Consider the following 19,257-nt stretch of genomic DNA (forward strand, 5'->3'; position numbering starts at 1 on the left):
AGCAGTGTTTAGCACACATCACCTTCTCAAGGCTGCGGAGTACTTCCAAGCATGAGTAGACATCCATGCATGTGGAACTAGGTGTAGAACTGGAGTCTACCCCGAGGAACCGGCATCTTGAGGAGATTGGCTTAGATGCACACAGCCAGAGAAAAGTCCGGGTTGGAAGGGACCTATGGAGATGGTCTGGACCAACTTGTTACTCAAAGCAGGGCCTTAATGTGGTTATCCAGGGTCCTATCAAGCTGAGTCTTGAATGTTTCCAGCAAGGGAGATGCTAGCACTTCTCTGGGCAACGTGTTCCAATGTTTAATTGTTCTCATGGTGAAGATTTTTTTCCTGTGCACTTCCTGGAAACAGTGAGTGCTGTTCCAGGTACGGGGATCCTATTAATCCTCCTCCTGATCAGCCATTTTTAGATTTGATGAACCCTTAAGACATCCAAGGGAGCAGAGACAGCTAGTAAGGTGATACTTACGGCACTGAATACAGTTGGCTAATGAGCAGATGGAGAGGGAAATGAAATTCAGGCTTTCAGTGTAGTAACCCATAAAATCTCTCTGCAGGGCATGTTGGCACCCAGCTGCAGTGGTAAAGCGGTGTATCAAGAAAGCAGCAATGTAATACACCAGTAAAGCTCCCTTCCCCACGTGTTCTGTAGCCATACTTACTGTTGGGTATTGATAAGAAGGTATTGGCATCTGTCCTCTCTTGACTACATATGAAGGCTGTTCCTGGCAGCTCTGAATAGTGGACAATATGAATTACTTGTCAGAACTGAGATGCTCTGCAGTGATTTGGCTGATACAGGTGTGTTGAGGCATTTCTCTCCATCGTTCTGTGGAAATGGTTATTCCCCTTGATACTTTTTGTACTTGAGGAAGGGAGTGTTGTGTTTTCATGTTTGTTTCTGTTTTGTTTTTAAATTTTCTTTAACAGTTTTGGTTTAAAACACCATTTTTTAACTCCTCCCAATACCCCCTCTCCCCCCCTTATTTTACAGCAAACACTGTTACAGGATTTTTAGCAAGTAAAGTGGTCCTTGTTTGTCTGTTTGAAAGTCTTGATTCTTACTTCATGGCCAGGATTGTTTCTTCCTTTACAGGCTTTTTGGTGTTTTTTTTTTTCTTTCTGTTAGAAACAGCAAATGAGATGGTGAATACTATAGTTTAAAAACCTCCTATTACAATATGAAACATGAAATACTAAGTTTGGTGAAGTTATTTAAATTAACAAAAACCTAGTGTGCCTTAAAAATACATTTGAGACTATTCTTTAATGAATGAAATAGCCTTACGTCTTCATTGGTAATTCCTAAAATAATCTGAAAACCTCAACAAATTAACTTAAAAATCTTTTTTTTTGTAATTATTGCAAATGATAAAGTAGTGGTTCTCTAGTGATTATAGCTTTTTTGTAATGATAGATTGGAACTGTGTGTGTTGTGTGTCTGTAACATGCATGGAATCACCCTCTAATCCAAAGGACCAGAAAGAGCTGGGTTTCATTTTTTTAATTATAAATAGTGTGACTTTGTTTTGTGTGCTGTAACATCAAGTGATTTTTTTCAGCTCTTTTCTAGCATAGACTACAAGATTACTATGAATATTACATTACATGTTATGACAAAGATAAATTATGCACTATGTAATGTGTTACTTGGAAGCATCTGATGATGGAGCAGTTCAGTACAATACATGAGTAGTTACAAATTGAACTTGTTTAACTGAGTGATGATAAAATGATATTACACCCACTATAACCGTTTAGAGTTAAGCTTCACACAGCAATTCTAATTCCATTGGCTGTTACAAATCCATTGCTGTTATGTGAATGTGTTTTAAATACGTTCCTTCACTGTGAATGAAGACACTTTATGAGAAAGGAAGACATACAGAAATGAGAAGCTGTGTGTTCCCCCCCATTGTTTCTTTTTTCCCCCAAATACAGTCTTTTTTAAAAAAATATGTTGGTTCATTTGGAGTGATACTATCACTGTTGCAGAGGGCTGACTTGGAGGTGACCACCCATTTTAAAATATACCAGTTTTTCTTTGGTTATTAAAATGGTCTCAGCTAAGCAATCCACAATTTCCTTCGTTTCCTGCATGGATCATCATTTTACAGTTACAGAAGTACTTTGCATTAAAAGATGGCTAGTATATAATTTGCTGGTTGTTGCATAATTCTATGTTGCATAGACTTCTGGAGGGCAGACTTTGGCCTGTTTAGGAGACTGGTCGACAGAGTCCCCTGGGAGGCAGCCCTAAAGGGCAAAGGAGTCCAGGAAGGCTGGACATTCTTTAAGGTGGAAGTCCTAAAGGCACAAGAGCAGGCTGTCTCCAGGTGCTGAAAGACGAGCCAGCGGGAAAGAAGACCGGCCTGGCTGACTAGAGAGCTTTGGCTAGAACTCAGGAAAAAGAGAGTCTATGACCTTTGGAAGAAGGAGCAGGCAAGTCAAGAGGACTACAAAGGCGTAGCAAGGTTGTGCAGGGAGAAAATTAGACGGGCCAAAGCTGAGCTAGAGCTCAGTCTGGCTACTGCCGTAAAGGACAACAAAAAATACTTCTTCAAATACATTAGCAGCAGAAGGAGAGCTAAGGAGAATCTCCAGCCTCTCGTAGACGAGGGAGGGAACACAGTGACAAAGGATGAGGAAAAGGCTGAGGTACTTCATGCCTTCTTTGCCTCAGTCTTTAATAGTAGGGCCAATTGTTCTCTGGGTGCCCAGCACCCGGAGTCGGAAGATAGGGACAGGAACCAGAATGGAGCCCCCATAATCCAGGGGGAAATGGTTAGTGACCTGCTGCACCACTTAGACACTCACAAGTCTATGGGGCCTGATGAGATCCCCCTGAGAGTAGTGAAGGAACTGGCAGATGTGCTCACAAAGACCCTTTCCATCATTTACCAGCAGTCCTGGCTAACTGGGGAGGTCCCAGTTGACTGGAGATTAGCAAATGTGATGCCCATCTACAAGAAGGGCCGGAAGGAGGACCTGGGGAACTACAGGCCTGTCAGCCTGACCTCAGTACCGGGGAAGCTGGTGGAGCAGATCAACCTGAGTGCCGTCATGTGGCATGTAGAGGATAACCAAGAGACCAAGGCCAGCCAGCATGGGTTTAGGAAAGGCAGGTCCTGCTTAACCAACCTGATCTCCTTCTACGACAAGGTGACCTGCCTAATGGATGAGGGAAAGGCTGTGGATGTTGTCTACCTAGACTTCAGTAAAGCCTTTGACACAGTTTCCCACAGCATTTTCCTGGAGAAACCGGCTGCTCATGGCTTGGATGGATGTACTCTTCGCTGAGTAAAGAACTGGCTGGATGGCTGGGCCCAAAGAGTGGTGGTGAATGGAGTTTACTCCAGTTGGCGGCCGGTCACAAGTGGTGTTCCCCAGGGCTCTGTGTTGGGGCCACTCCTGTTTAATATCTTTATCAATGATCTGGACGAGGGGATTGAGTGCACCCTCAGTAAGTTTGCAGGCGACACCAAGTTGGGCAGGAGTGTTGATCTGCTTGAGGGGAGGAAGGCTCTACAGAGGGACCTGGACAGGCTGGATCGATGGGCCGAGGCCAATTGTAGGAGGTTCAACAAGGCCAAGTGCTGGGTCCTGCACTTGGGTCACAACAACCCCATGCAATGCTACAGGCTTGGGGAAGAGTGGCTGGAAAGCTGCCCGGCAGAGAAGGATCTGGGGGTGTTGGTTGACAGCCACTAATATGAGCCAGTAGTGTGCCCAGGTGGCCAAGAAAGCCAATGGCATCCTGGCTTGTATCAGAAATAGTGTGGCCAGCAGGACTAGGGAAGTGATCGTGCCCCTGTACTCGGCACTGGTGAGGCCGCAGCTTGAATCCTGTGTTCAGTTTTGGGCCCCTCACTACAAGAGAGACATTGAGGTGCTGGAGCGTGTCCAGAGAAGGGCAACGAAGCTGGTGAAGGGTCTGGAGCACAAGTCTTATGAGGAGCAGCTGAGGGAACTGGGGTTGTTTAGTCTGGAGAAAAGGAGGCTGAGGGGAGACCTTATTGCTCTCTACCTGAAAGGGGGTTGTAGCGAGGTGGGGGTCGGTCTCTTCTCCCAGGTAACGAGTGACAGGACGAGAGGAAATGGCCTCAAGTTGCACCAGGGGAGGTTTAGACTGGATATTAGGAAATTTTACTTCACTGAAAGGGTTATCAAGCATTGGAACAGGCTGTCCAGTGAAGTGGTTGAGTTTCCATCCCTGGAAGTATTTAAAAGACGTTTGGATGAGGTGCTTAGGGACATGGTGTAGTGGTGGTCTTGGTAGTGTTAGGGTTACAGTTGGACTCGATGATCTTAAAGGTCTTTTCCAACCTATATGATTCTGTGATAATAAAATGCTTCCAATTGAATTTTTTTATGTCACGCAGAGTAGAAGATGGACTTTTAAGGCGGTACTGTGGCTGAGAGTCATCTGTCTGTCTAAGGTCCCACTTCAGTCGGTCCCCATGGCAGCTGAGGAATTGCAGAGCTCTGAAGAAGGAAGAAGGGGGCTAATGCTTGAAACATGAGCACAGTTGAGAAATAGTTTCATTTTGGGGGGACAGAAGAGAATTGAGAACAGAAGTTAGAGGCAGCTTTTCTTCTTGATTAGGCTGCATCTCTTCATTCTCCTTTCTGCGTGAGGAAAATGTTGAAAGTATTTGACAGGTTGGGGTCTGGGCTGAATTGTCCACATCATTGTGCTACTAAACAGACTTGTAAACTGTAGGTTTTTAAGGAAATAGGGGAAGTTTGAAGTTGAGCCAGAAACATAAGGGATGTATCCGTACGTGTGACTGGGAAGGAGATACATACCCTCTGTGTGTGTATGTATATCTTTATCTGCATTTGCAGGGGAGAGAGAGAAGTTAGGCAAGGTGCTCCCTTGAGCTCTGATTTCATTTTCTGCCCCGCTCCCACCTCCATGCCCTGCGGTGTTTGTATGGAGTAAGGGGGGGGGGGGAGGGGAGGGAGGGTGAGTCTTTTTTCCCTAACTTAGCTGTGCCCTCTCTTCTAGCTTGCTCTTTTAGTGTTATAATGAGCATAGCCAAGGGGGAAAAAGTGATACTCCTGAATTCTGATTCCCTCTATTCCTTCTATTTCCTCCTGTGCCTTTATGCTGCTCCTAAAATGCCAGTAAATGTCAACCTCCACCCCTTAATGCTTATTTGTAGTGCTACACAAAGTAGCCCACAGGGTGATCTGAAGAATTTGCTAGAGTTGTTGATGTGCTTTATTTACCACCACCACATTCAGGATCCAGTGACCATGACAGAATAGCAAAGTAGCTGGTTGTTACTGAGCTTGCTAGTCTCTTCGTGTTTGTACCATCTTTCAGCTATCCTGTTTGTCAGAGACTGGGAGGAAAAGTGGGAGACTAAGGTTCTCCTAATGACAGACCGAAGACTACAGGACTCCTTTCCAGAGCAGATGATGATAAATCTGATGACTCAGAGCAAATGTCATATCATGTCTTTTATTTAGCTTTCCCACAGAGGTGGCTGGAAAGAGGCGGGAGGGAAGGATTCAGAGAACAGGTTGTAGTCAGGGATGAGAGAGAAAAATAAATTCCTGAAGGCAAGCAGGGAGGCAGAGGAGGCTTTTCACTTGCAGGGATTTGCTGTTCATCCTGAGGTGTTCCTGAGATGTTACGAGATAAGCAGGGCAGAAATGACCTAGGAGATGACTGTGCTATCGTCTAGCTAAACCGTCTGCCTTACCAATGAGATACTGAAATTGCTTAAGAAAATTAGCAGACATAATCAATCTTCTATCAGATTGCTTTATGCAATTCAGATGTTGATTTCATAGAGTATTTTGTTTTCAGCAAGGTCGATAATGGAATAAACTTTTATTTAAAAATTACAGTCTGGCTAGTCTTCCCTTCTGGTGTAAGTTAAACTGTAATGGCTCTCATGGAGTGACTACCTCAGGTGTTATTACTTTTGCGTGTGATTCTGTCTGTGTTTTGTATTGGCTCACACTTCCAGTGAGTTAGGTCTTATAAAATTGCTTTTTCTGTGAACTTGTGTAACGACTGTTCAGGGCACCTAATACTGCCAATTGGTGTTTTATCTTTAATGTGCAGGTTACATTTGAGAAAGTGTATCTTCCGGCATCTCAGTGCTGTTATTGGAGTATTAGTATTGCACATGAAAATAAAAAAATGAAGAAATGAGCTAATACATTCTACTCAGTTAATGTAATGGTATTAAAATTATGCAAAAACTGGTGAAACGAGAATGTAGGGAGAAGGGAGGAGATTTATTTGTTGGTGCTATTTTCGAATAGGTAAAGAAACACTAAGATCTTATGCTGAACTTGAGGTATTCTTCCTTAGTTATGGCAACATTGCCATAGAAAATTAAGTTCTTGTAGGACAGAGAATATTTTAATTACAGACCGTTATGTCAAGCTTGTCTGTCCTTTTGGGATGTCAAATTTCAGATTAATTCAGATTAGCATCTCTAAGAGAGAGGCAGACTTTCAGTCCATTCCACATGTGTGGTTTACCAAGAAAGCCATTTCCATGGTTGTGTACTAGCCTAACAGTGATGCTAACCTGTCGTAAATAAATACTGAGGGAAAAGACAGAAGCATATTAGGAGAAACTGTTCTAGGGAGACTAGGAAGGGTATTACAAAATAATGAATAGGCCTTTAATTAACATAGAAAAGATTGATCCATCTAATAGCTAAGCAGTATTGCTGCTTTGGACTTCAGATTTTTTTTATGTATCTTAAAATGCTTTGTGCTTAATAGCTGTTAGTTAGTTAGCTAGTCCACTGAGTTCCAGCGGTGCCCCTTAGTTTCCCTGGGAGAGGCATTCAATGAGGGCATGGTTTACTGCGCAAAAGCCTTCCAAGGGCTGTCCCAAGCCTGCAGTCATGGACTGTGTAAGTGGACTGGCATCCGCTGCTCTGTCAGAAGCAAATGATTTTGTTGTCTAGATAGACTGTAAGTCATGTTGCTGGAGAAGCTTTCAGGACTTGCTGTGCACCTTAAAGAATCCAATGTCCACTGTACGCAGTAGGGAGTCAGCAACTTTAATGACTTTAAGAGGTTTGGATTAGTCTCAGCATGAGGCTTCTAGTCTACAGTACTAGTCTTTCATCTTTTGCAAATGTTTAGATCACGTTTCAAAGACTTATAAGCCATAATGCAAATGATCCGGCATAGTGCATTCACAAAAAAATGCTAAAACAAACCTCATCAATAATTCTCAAATTTCAGCAGACATGATGAAAAAAGGGTGAGGGATTAACACATTGCAATACTTCAGCTATTTTAGGTAAGGTGTCATCAGATGTATTTAAAATTTGTGTATATCTGTTCCTTTCCAAGTCTAAGAACAGGCTGCCATTGACCATGAGTGTGGAATTTCAGCCCAAGGTTTTTTCAAATGTGAATGAAACTCATTGTTCATTGCTATTGATATGTGAGTGCTAGCCAGTGTTTAGTCAGAATTAGATTGTTTATGGAAGTAGCACTAGAAGTCAATACCAAGACTCATACTAAAAAGTATATTCTGATTTTTACATTAAGCAGGACGTGGTCCTGCCTTAAAAATGCTTCCAACACCAAATAACATCCTATATGCCAACACACAGTATAAATGCATTAAAGATTCCCCGCCACATCCACTGCCAGCCAAATGACAAACATGAAAAGGACTTAGCCAAAGCCTCCCTACACGCAAAGCGGAAAGGGGCAGAACCTCCTCCAAAATGAGTAGTTTCTACAGATGTAATTGAGGTGCCTTAAGTTTCTGTGGGTGACCTGCTGAAAGCCTCCCTGACAGGGAGGATGTAGCGGGGGAAGCTGGCCTGACGTGACGACGAGAGAAGTGAGGCGGTGGAGCAGCCTGACTGGTGAGAAGACTCGGAAGGGTCACGACATCTTCCTTTCTAAGGAGAAAACAGCGGAGCCTCTTCAATCATGCCACACGTATTGTGGAGAGAAAAAGCAATTTCTAAAAAAAGATTTGGCTTCTAGTGAATACTTGATGGGTTATTCAGAGGAGGTTGAATGCAGGAACTCCCGCACGAGTTCGTGCTCAGATCTGTACAGCACAACTCAGGGAAAACTTTTTGCTTTAGACAAAGGGTGCTTAAGAGGAGAAAAGTAAGTTTCAAAGAGTTCTTCATCAAGAGAATGACCAATCAGCATCTTTGTTCAGAGCCACAACTGAAGGACTCAAGTTGCATGTTGATACAAATCTGTTCACTAAGGGGGAACAGGGGGAGAGGAGAGAGGGGTAAGAGATTTAGGGTGTTGGTAGCTGATCTCCCTAGAGAAATAACATGTATCTGCTTCACAGTTACTCAACATAACCACTGAAACAGCTGAGTTTGTTCAGCCCTGAGTGAAGAGTTTCTGATTAGCTCAGACGTTACTTAGAGAACTAAGTCTACTTTCTTCAGGAAGGACAGGTTAAAATTATGATGCAAAAGTTCCTGTTCTGTTGCTTCCCTGATTTGCAGTCTTTCTCCTCTTAATTCTTGGATTGAGGAGAATTTTAACATCCTTATGTGTTAGGAAGTCCTTCTTCTGAAAATAACGTTGAAGTTCTCTGTCCTTTGTTTCTGATTTGAAAATCACTTACTGTATTTTCCTTATATCCTTACTTTGTTCACTTCTGCCCTGAAGAATTTTTGCAACTGAAATAAAAGTCTTTTTAAAAAATATATTGTGTATAGAGCCAAAATACATCTTGCTGTCACCTACTGCAAGGAATGATAAATCATTTTTAGGATAGTGTATGTCATTGAAAATATTAGATTAAAACAAAACGTCTGTGCTTTTAGAATCAATGAAAATGCTGAGACATTTAAAAACAAGTACAGGTTGACTGAAATAACTATCGCTGAAATAAGAAACAATGTGTATCAAGCCAGGAATCGCATAACAGGCCAAAGTTCAGTAATGTCTTCAAGATTCTTGAGACTTGACAATAATTTTTTCCCCAATTATACCTGTCACAAGTGGATATCAAACACTGTAGTTTGTATCTGGCAGAACACTAAAAAGAGAAAAGGAACCAGGTAATGTATAAGGCAGGGGAGGGTGTGTTCAATCTGTTAGGAGAGACCTCGTTTGGAAACGCGTGTTGATGTGCCCTGAGATACTCTGTCAATGTCTCTGCATATGTTTTTACTGCTATACAACATGAAACTGGGATATCCACTTTCCTTAGGTCTAGTCTTGTCTAGTCTCCCTTTCAACAAGCCGCATCCATCTATATGCATTTGGTCCCCAACTTCCTCTATGCTCCATGTGGTACACGAAACTATCTAACCTCTCAGCCAAAATCTACCTAATAAATGTAGATTGTTTTCAGTTTGGTGGTTGAAGTAAAGTGTGAGGCATTAGCAGCCCACCAACGAACTGTTTTTATAGCTTGCATGGAGGGCCTGTGTTGCAAGTCATTGTGAGAGATGAGGATACCTAAGCATGCGAACTGGAGCAGTGGTTGAGAATAGTGTAGTATGGAGGAAACTGAGCTTGGATGCAGTCTTCTCCACGCTGCCTTTTAGGAGTGATCTCTGGATTGGACTGTCACCAAAACCACACTCAGGTGTTATTTTCGAGAGCTAGTTGAAGAAGTCTAAAGCAGAGCCAGAGAACAGGTGAGGAAGGCATATGCGTTGTCAAGTGCTCAGTTTTCTTTCCTGAGGTTTTTTTATTCAGTACTGCAAAGGTATGCTCTGAATCCCTGTGCTAGACAATTAATGGAGTGCCAATATGTCATGGTTTAAACCCAGTCAGCAACTAGGCACCACACAGCCACTCTCTCACCCTCCCTGCCTACCCCCAGTGGGATGGGGGAGAGAATCAGGAAAAAAAAGTAAAACCCGTGGGTTGAGATAAAGACAGTTTAATAGGACAGCAGAGGAAGAGAAAATAATAATGATAAAATAATACACAAAATGAGTGATGCACAATGCAATCTCTCACCACCTGCTGACCAATGCCTAGCTTGTCCCCGAGCAGCAATCGCTGCTCCCCAGCCAACTCCCCCCAGTTTCTATACTGAGCACGATGCCATATGGTATGGAATATCCCTTTGGCCAGTGTGGGTCAGCTGTCCTGGCTGTGCCCCCTCCCAGCTTCTTGTGCACCTGGCAGAGCATGGGAAGCTGAAAAGTCCTTGCCTAGCGTAAGCACTGCTTAGCAACAACTAAACCATCAGTGTGTTATCAACGTTATTCTCATCCTAAATCCAAAACACAGCACTATACCAGCTACTAGGAAGAAAATTAACTCTATCCCAGCTGAAACCAGGACACAATAATATCAATGTTGAAAAGTTCACCATACCTATGATTAATGAAGTCTAAAGAATGCATTGTCATTTTGAGATGGTAAAAAGTTGCTCAGGAAATGTCCAATGAGATGGTGGTTACCGTCTAATGTTTTGGAAATGGCAAGAATTTTCTAGAGCATGAAAAATTATTCAAAACTTATGAAAAAATTAATGTAAAATGATACTGATTTAATTGAAGCTGTTGAACAATATTGAAGTAATTGAACGGCACAATACTAGATTGCTAGCATTTTACACTTACCTTCCTGTACAAGTATTTTGTAATGGGCAATACAGTGGAAAAGTGAGTCCAATGTTAATTTTTTGTGTGTTTTTTGATTCACATCGAAGTGTAAATAATAGGTCTCTATAAGTTCTTTTTGACACAAGCTGAGAAGAAGTACCGCATAAGAATGGAGCTACCATTTATTGACCCAGAAGATGCATTTATATGTTTCCAGCATATTCTAGCTCAGATACTAGGCTTTTGGAGTCTTTCAAAAGTGGCATTTTAAAAGTGGTACAGAGAAGACTTTTCCTTCTTCCAAGAACTTTTGTTTATGATATTTGTAAATCCTGACAGTAAAACAACAACCATTTACCTCTTAGCTTTTCTCTCTCTTGTAGGGTGATAGCTCCTATGTAAAGGATCGTTGGTGTGTGTTTGATGGATTCATGGTCTTTTGTCTTTGGGTGTCACTGGTTTTACAGGTAATTATTTCACTTACCTTTTTCAGTGAATAGTTCCTTAATTGTGAAAAATATATGGCATAACCAAGTAATTGCAAGTTGTGGAAGTATAGCTGTACATGGGTCAAATTGTTTTTAAAAAGCTGTGCTGAATTCAATAGCTCCATAATTGCACATTGCAGTATATCTGCATTAGTAGTAGAATTTATCTTGTTTAATTTTTCTGATTGAGGAGTTATACCTTAATCTGAAGCTTGTTACCATAAACGCTCTGCATAGTCAAAAGGAAAGAGAAGGATCTTCAGAGAGCTATTTATCTCTTACTCCATATGACAGTTGCGCTCATCTCCTTCCATTGAGTCTAGTAGGATGCCATGGTGACTAGCTTAGGCAACTAAAGGGAAAGTGATTCCAATGGTAGATGTTTGCCATGCTGTAGGCATATTGATATGGTGAGTGGAGGGGTTTCATGTAATATGGCCCACACCTAACAAAACGTTTTCCAAAATTCAAGATAAAGCACAATGGAAAAAATAATAATAAATACATTTGGAAACAATTTGATAAATTTTCATAAAGAAGGGATCTTGGAAGTCGCCAAAAAGCATAGAGTGTTAAGGTACAGATCAAATTGTGTCCTGCAAACCAATCAGTCCTTAACTGTAATCAGTTTTTTGGGTAAGAACAGATTGAAGACTGTGAGACTGGGCCTGCAATGGTATAAGGACTGTAAAAGTTCTATAGTGATTGCCGTTAGGCGTAACTTACCCACTTCTGACAAATTTAAGTCACATTGTAATTTTCTGCTTTATACACAGAGGAGACTTTGGTACATCATGTACACATGTAGAGTGAAGGTTGATCATTACAGATAAGCACTGTAGATTACCCAGTTTATGTGTTGCCAGGTTCCCCCTCCATTTTCTTAGTATTTTGAGCAAATATTAAATTAAGCAGTTACTCTCAGAGAGTGAGAGACAAGGATTAAAACAAGACATTTTCACCCAATCATTAAGCTAAATAGTCTTTATGGAGTGCCTAACCTGTGAATGTATTAAGGAAATGGCTCCGTGTTGTGTGGTTTGGCTGAAATCTATGTCGTAAGTGGAGTATAGAAGAACATGTACAGTTTTCTCATGCAGTTGGAATTAAATGGAGAATTTATAAGCATGTTGCAGCTCATAAGGCAGTCTGTGTATAAGTACTTTTATATTATAGTAAAAATCTTAGTGGTGTACAACTTTATCAGATACTGATTTTGGAAGTGTAAATTACTCACTTTTAATGAAGTTGTGGGAAACTTGTGGGGTAGGACTAGCACAGAAGCAGGCAGCTGACAGAAGCTTGCACAATCTTCTTGAGTTGAGACAAGCATTATGAACATAGGCAGAGTATATTTTTGGAATTTCATTAGGATAACTTACAAATGGATTAAAGGATTTACTAAGACTTTTCTTTTAAAAAACATGGTTAAAGTGAACCATAAAATAAACCAAGAGAAGATTGAAAATGAAAATAAAAATCATGTATAGTGTTCATAGTTTTAAAACTTCTGTAAATGAATACAGGAACAGGACTGGGTCATCAAGAAAAACTCCTGATTCTTTTGTTTGTAGGTGTTTGAAATTGCTGAAATAGTTGACCAGATGTCACCCTGGGGCATGTTACGGATTCCACGACCACTCATTATGATTCGAGCATTCCGGATATATTTTCGTTTTGAGCTGCCAAGAACTAGGATAACAAATATCTTGAAGTAAGTAAGGCTGTTATCTGAAGAACAACAGACAAAATTTCAGTGTTGACTTAGAAGACTGACTACACAGCTTAGAGAATGACCCTTCATGCTTAATGGGCATTTTCTTCCTGAGTTTTAGTTCTGGCCAAAAAATTCTTGCTATTTTCCATATTTCAGGAATCATCAAGTTTCCTAGAAAATGATCAAAACTGTCAAATATTTAAATAAAACTTAAAGCATTTTGCTAATAACTGTAGCCAGCAATTTTCAACTAGTGGCATTAAATTCTGTTCCATTAATATGGGCACTTAATAATCATAGAACCGTAGAATGGTTTGGGTTGGAAGGCACCTTTAAAGGTCACCTAGTCCAACCCCCCTGCAATGAGCAGGGACATCTTCAACTAGATCAGGTTGCTCAGAGCCCCATCGAACCTGACCTTGAATGTTTCCAGGGATGGGGCATCGACCACCTCTCTGGGCAACCTGTTCCAGTGTTTCACCACCCTCATTGTAAAAGATTTCTTCCTTATATCTGGTCTAAATCTACCTTATTTTAGTTTGAAACCATTACCCCTTGTCCTATTGCAACAGGCCCAAAAGTTTTTCCCCATCTTTCTTATAAGCCCCCTTTAAGAACTGAAAGGCTTCAATAAGGTCTCCCCGAAGCCTTCTCTTCTGCAGGCTGAATAACCCCAACTCTCTCAGCCTTCCTCTTCACTCTCTCCTCTTCATAGGAGAGGTGTTCCATCCCTCTGATCATTTTTGTGTAGGGTAATATTTGTAAATAAAGATACATGAGCACATGCCCTAACCATTACCGTTACGAGTGTACGTGTATTGGTATATGTACAGAGACGCTTACATGCAAGCAAACACACATAAGTATGTTTGATACAGCATGTAACGGCAAAAGCCATGTAACGGTAGTGTGAAAGAGTTTTTTGGTTTCTATTTAGTATCAGCTTTGCTTCATCATTATATCTTGTCTCTCTAAGTCATTAGATACTGTTTTACAAAAGCTAGACGTTCTACATTTTATTTGGGTGGTTTTTTTGTTCCACCCTTTGTAGCTTACAGCTTGTTTAATTACCCTGACTTACAGGTTTAGAAAAAATCGTGGCTCCCTTTTCTTTCTCTGCACAGAGTGAGAGATCAGTTTTTTTGGCAGGATTAAATACTACTTTCTCTGTGTGAGCATATTTTCTATTCTGGAGCTTTTCAGAGGAGGCTTCTCATTGCCTGTCCATTCAGTGTCATATTTATCTTTTTGCCAGGCGTTCTGGAGAGCAAATCTGGAGCGTTTCAATTTTCCTTCTCTTCTTTCTCCTCCTGTATGGGATCCTGGGAGTGCAGATGTTTGGAACTTTCACGTACCATTGCGTGACTGACGACACGCAGCCTGGGTGAGTTAGCCTGTGCAGGCATGATGTGGGGCTGCTCTTTCAGTGCATATGTATCATTGTAGTTAGCGTCAATGGGTGCAAATTGGATTTAATAGATTAAAAGTAGTCCACCAAAATACAGTAAGATAAATTGGGGAAACAAAAATGTTAGCAATTATGAAAAATACAAGTGCGACAGAGAAATTACAAATTATGGCATTGGGCTGCAGTCTGAGTTCAGGGGTGAGTGACTGTGTGTGTGTGGGGGGTGACAGAGCAGGAGAGCAGAGGAGGCTTTAAGAGGAGCATTGCCACTGGCGTCTGATTTGGGTCACTGATGATTAATCAGCTTTCGCTGTATTCTCCTATCTTTTCCCAGAACGTCTGGGAAAAGGGCCAGACCTAAAGTATAGGGCAGAACTACCCCTAGAATCTCACACTGTTTCTGGATTAAGAGGTCACTGGGACCTGATGCTCAGATTTAAAGACCCTTTTTACCCAGCCTTTGGAAAATATTTATGATTAATATTTTACACTGGTGATTGAGTATACATCATGTTTTTGATTCAGCACATACTTAAACACACAATTAACTTGAAGTACAGTATAGCCTCTTTGTCACTGGGATGGATGATAAAATCACAGATAAGTATACTCTTACAGGTCCTGTTGAACTGAGGGCTTGACTGTATGCTTGACCACCATTGTGAGATTCTATTACATCTATTTCTTCGTATTGTCCCTGTTTCTTTGGACAGGGAAATGTTAGTTCTGGACATGTAGCCTTTGCTTTAGTCAAAATTGGATCCTTTTATTCATGTATTGAATTTGTTAGAACATAAAATGAGTAGACCTTATAAGAAAGCAAAACACTGCTTAGTGTGCCACTGTGCTGAATAAAAAGTCTGATTATCGCAAAACTGTGTTAAAAGATTTTTCTAAACTAGGGCCTATAAGCTATCAAATATAAAATGAGGTTATTAAAAGTGTCAGATACAAAAAAAGGTTACAAAATTATTTGAGAATATGCTAGACATTATATGGTATTTTTTTAAATGAAAAAATTGACTTTTGGATATTTTCTTCTTTATTTAATCAATGCTATAATAAAACATGGAGCTGATCTTCACCTAGACTGGAAATAAGAGATTTCATTCAGACTGTTGCTCTTTTTTAAGAAAAAATCTTTATAGCACAGATTTTTTTACAGTTTCCCAGAGACATGGGGGAAAAAAAATCTTTGTGAAAAATTTGTTTGTGGTGATGAGAAGATCTGTGATTCTGTGATTTACCTGTGTTGTTTGGAAAAACAAGAAGTGGAATAAACAACACAGAGAAAATTGGGCATCATATAATTGCTTGTGTCACTGAATACAGCTTTTCCCTGAAATCAGCAGAAAAAGATGAAGTGGGACATAATAATGTTTGCAATATGGAAAGTTAAGATTATAAGTTAAGGTTGCCTGCAAAAATTTTGTCTAATTTCTTCTGCATGGGTTTCTCCCTGAATACTGCATTATTGTAAAAAAAAGGAAAGTTAGTTTATGGAAGCACCTCAATTTTAGGTTGTTGAAAAGCTGAAATACACAAATAGGTTAAAAGGGTCAAATAGCCAGTACATAAAATAAAAATAAAAACCTGTCTAAAATGGGTTAAAGTTGGAAAAGTCAAGCATGCAGAATTAAGGAAATTTTAGACTTGAGGTTGAACCTGTAGCCTTAACTCCTTTTTCTTTCAGTATCCTCAAATATATATATTTTTAGCTGTTTAAAAATTAGAAATCTAATTTAAGTTACTTTTTAGGTACCTGGGATGGGCACCTTGTCGTGGTTTAACCCCAGCCAGCAGCTAAGCACCACACAGCCCGTCGCTCACTCCCCCCTTGGTGGGATGGGGGAGAGAATTGGAAGGATAAAAGTGAGAAAACTTGTGCGCTGAGATAAAGACAGTTTAATAGGCAAAGCAAAAGCCGCACACGCAAGCGAAGCAAAAACAAGGAATTCATTCACCCCTTCCCATGGGCGGGCAGGCAGGTGTTCAGCCATCTCCAGGAAAGCAGGGCTCCATCACGCATAACGGTTACTTGGGAAGACAAACGCCATCACTCCGAATGTCCCCCTCTTCCTTCTTCTTCCCCCAGCTTTAGATGCTGAGCATGACGCCATATGGTATGGAATATCCCTTTGGTCAGTTGGGGTCAGCTGTCCCAGCTCTGTCCCCTCCAGTGTCTTGTGCATACCCAGCCTGCTCGCTGGTGGGGTGGGGTGAGAAGCAGAAAAGGTCTTGACTCTGCGTAAGCACTGTACAGCAATAATGAAAACATCTCTGTGTTACCAACACTGTTTTCAGCACAAATCCAAAACATAGCCCCGTACTAGCTGCCATGAAGAAAATTAACTCTACCCCAGCCAAAACCAGCACACACCTTCAGAAAGTAATTAATCACTTTTGCCATCTCCAAACCAGAATTGTAACTTTAAATGGCTCCCATGGTTGTATATGAGGACTACATATAGATATACTAGTTACACTGAAAAACACTTTTTCCCTAGAAGTGCTGCCTCTTTTATTCTGTCAAATGGTGCCCACACAAAGAACAATATATTTTTTTCTCTGTTGCTTGACATGTGGACTTATACCTTATTTTTGACGTACTGCTCATTCCTTCTCTGAAAACACTTATTTCTTCTTCTTGTCTGTAACATTCATCATTATACCTTGTGAACACTTATACATACCTGATCCTTTCTTAATTTTTGAGGAATGCAGTGCAGAAGCTCTGGGTGGTGTTAGGCTGTGCCTTCTTCACATAGGTCAGGGCTGACCTTCCCAGAGCTAGCTGCAGAATTTATAAGAACAGCCACCATGGTCTGGGAAAATAAATATAGAGAAAGAAATAACAGTTCTGGTGCCAAAAGAGGACAATTTAGAGGCAGACATTGGCCCAAAATGTAGTTAGAAAGGAGGTGACGTGCCACTTCTGAATCCAGTAGAGTTTACTAGCTGAGATGTAACAGAGCACAAAAGCACAAAAATTGCCTGTACAAATTTTTTCAACTTTATAATGAGGATTAAACATTCCTCTCAGAAGTTGAGTCTGTCTGTCTGTCTCAGGTGGTTCTGTTCCAGGCAATGGAGAGTGGCTAAAGTTGGCTGTACTTGGACTTAAATAACTTCAGAGCCTTTAATGAGCCACAGCTGTAAATACTCACTATTTCTGCAAGCCAGATCCCAGGCTCCCAAGTCAAGATTAGAAAATGAAAAACATCCAATTTGTGGCCACCTGTGAGAACTTTAATTTTAGGTGATTTCCCTCGTATTATGCAGAATTCTATGGCACATGGCAAGGGTAAAGTCTTATTATTGAGGTCAAGGCTTCATCTATTTCAGAAATTTTAGAAATCACTCTTTTTAAGTCTACCGCCTTCTGAATTATAAGGGAGGCAAGTGTCTTTTGAAAACGGCGTCTTAAAGTCTTGCTATTCTTTTTTTATTTGAAAAGACGTGGCAGCCTCATCAGACACTCATTGCCTCTTTGACTGCTGCAAGTTCTTTTATCTTTCCATCCTTCTTGATGCCCACGCTGCCTGACCTCCTGTCTCTCCACCTCCTCAGTCATTTTCTAATGTTAACTCTGACAAACAGAAATACTGAAATGAGATAACTGCGGTCTGAGTTTTTCATTCCATCTGTGAAATCAGCAAAATCTGACTTCCTTCCAAAGGCTGAAAAGGGTTTTTTTTGTTGTTTGATGATAAATGTTTCTTCGCTCATTCTTATAATCTTCTTTATTTTGCCAGACTTTTTTTCCCTACAGGGAACGCTGTCTTCTTCCTAGGCAATTTTCTCATTCAGTATTCCCTTGTGATTATTACCTATCTTTTTACAACTATGCTGTCACAGCTTTTCCCTGATGATTTCTCCAACTGGTATATCTTTTTCCTGCCAATAAGCAGTATATTACATGGATTTCCTTAGTATGGATCTTCTTTAGTTACTTGAAAGACACACAGTATGGTTGGAATGTAATGTATATATAATTGAATTATCTAGATTAGTCCATACATTATAAGCAGTTTGACAGGTTATTTTGTTACATCTGAGATGAATTTCAAAGAAGTGGACAAATATGGGGAAAATAGGTTGTGTTCTGAATCTACTGTAATTTACTCTTGGGCACCTCCAGTATGCAAAAGGTACTTCCACAAGGACAGGAGAGAGAAATTATATCCAAACTATTGCTTTGACTCTGTTAGAGTATATTATATATCCTCACACACTAGCTATGGAGTGTTTTCTTTATTTTTATTACCAAGACATGTTTGACTACACAAAAATACTTTCATACTACATGATTAGATTATATTTATTTCACAACAGTAAATTTTCCTTTTGTAATTCTCAGCCTGCACGGGAGCTAGGGGAAAGGAAGCCTTCCCTCATCAAAACGAAGAAGGCTAATATGGCTAACTGCCATAAAATGTAGTACTTCTCTATTTCTTCTCCCAAAGTCATTCTTTAAGGGCCTTTTTTAATACTTTCAGTAGAGTATAGATTAAGTATTTCTGTAGACCTGTCTGCCTTGTCACCATGGCAGTCAATTTAAAATCCTTCTTTGCAAGGTTTCTTGTTTAAAGTAGGAACTGCCCAGGAAAATAGATAAGAAAAATAATTACCGAGTAATAGAAAGATCTAAGAGGGTCTTGGTCATCTTTCCATCTGTCTCTGGATAGGCCCCGAAAATGTCAGAAAACAGCTTCAAAGACTCTGGAGCTGAAAGTTCACCACAATATGTAATAGAGGAAATAAATATGATTAAAAAGAACAAAAGGGATTCAAGATATCAGCAGTGGGAAAATATGAATGAGTAATTGGATTTCTGAGAAGGGGGAGAAATCAAAGACCAAGCTTGAAAAATCAACATAACAGTACTTCTTTAACAGGGCACATCATTAATTTATTGACGCTAGTTGAACAACCAGCACTGCTTTAATACTGCCTTTGGGTTTTATTCACAATCTCTGTTAATGGTGATATGTCTCTAGTATAAACTCCTCAGTGAGAAGAGAAATAGAAGAAATCTTACTTTTCCAGGCCTGATGGTATTTCGACCCCAACCGAAATAAGGAAAATACA

The 19,257-nt window shown here is 40.5% G+C and overlaps 1 protein-coding gene across 6 annotated transcripts in view; it reads left to right on the forward strand.

Moving 5' to 3' along the window:
• NALCN (sodium leak channel, non-selective) overlaps window positions 1-19,257 on the forward strand; it is a 256,166-nt gene that overhangs the window by 23,806 nt on the left and 213,103 nt on the right. For 4 of the 6 annotated variants that reach the window (XM_072849927.1, XM_072849929.1, XM_072849933.1 and 1 more), the window contains exons 4-6: window positions 10,937-11,020; window positions 12,616-12,755; window positions 14,014-14,142. In XM_072849927.1, coding sequence (XP_072706028.1) covers window positions 10,937-11,020; window positions 12,616-12,755; window positions 14,014-14,142 — 353 coding nt within the window. Of the gene's footprint in view, window positions 1-10,936; window positions 11,021-12,615; window positions 12,756-14,013; window positions 14,143-19,257 lie in introns of those variants that run through there. The other 2 variants (XM_072849930.1, XM_072849932.1) reach the window with 2 other exon arrangements.

This window comes from Ciconia boyciana, chromosome 1, assembly GCF_034638445.1.
Source record: "Ciconia boyciana chromosome 1, ASM3463844v1, whole genome shotgun sequence".
Taxonomy (NCBI): Eukaryota; Metazoa; Chordata; class Aves; order Ciconiiformes; family Ciconiidae; genus Ciconia; species Ciconia boyciana.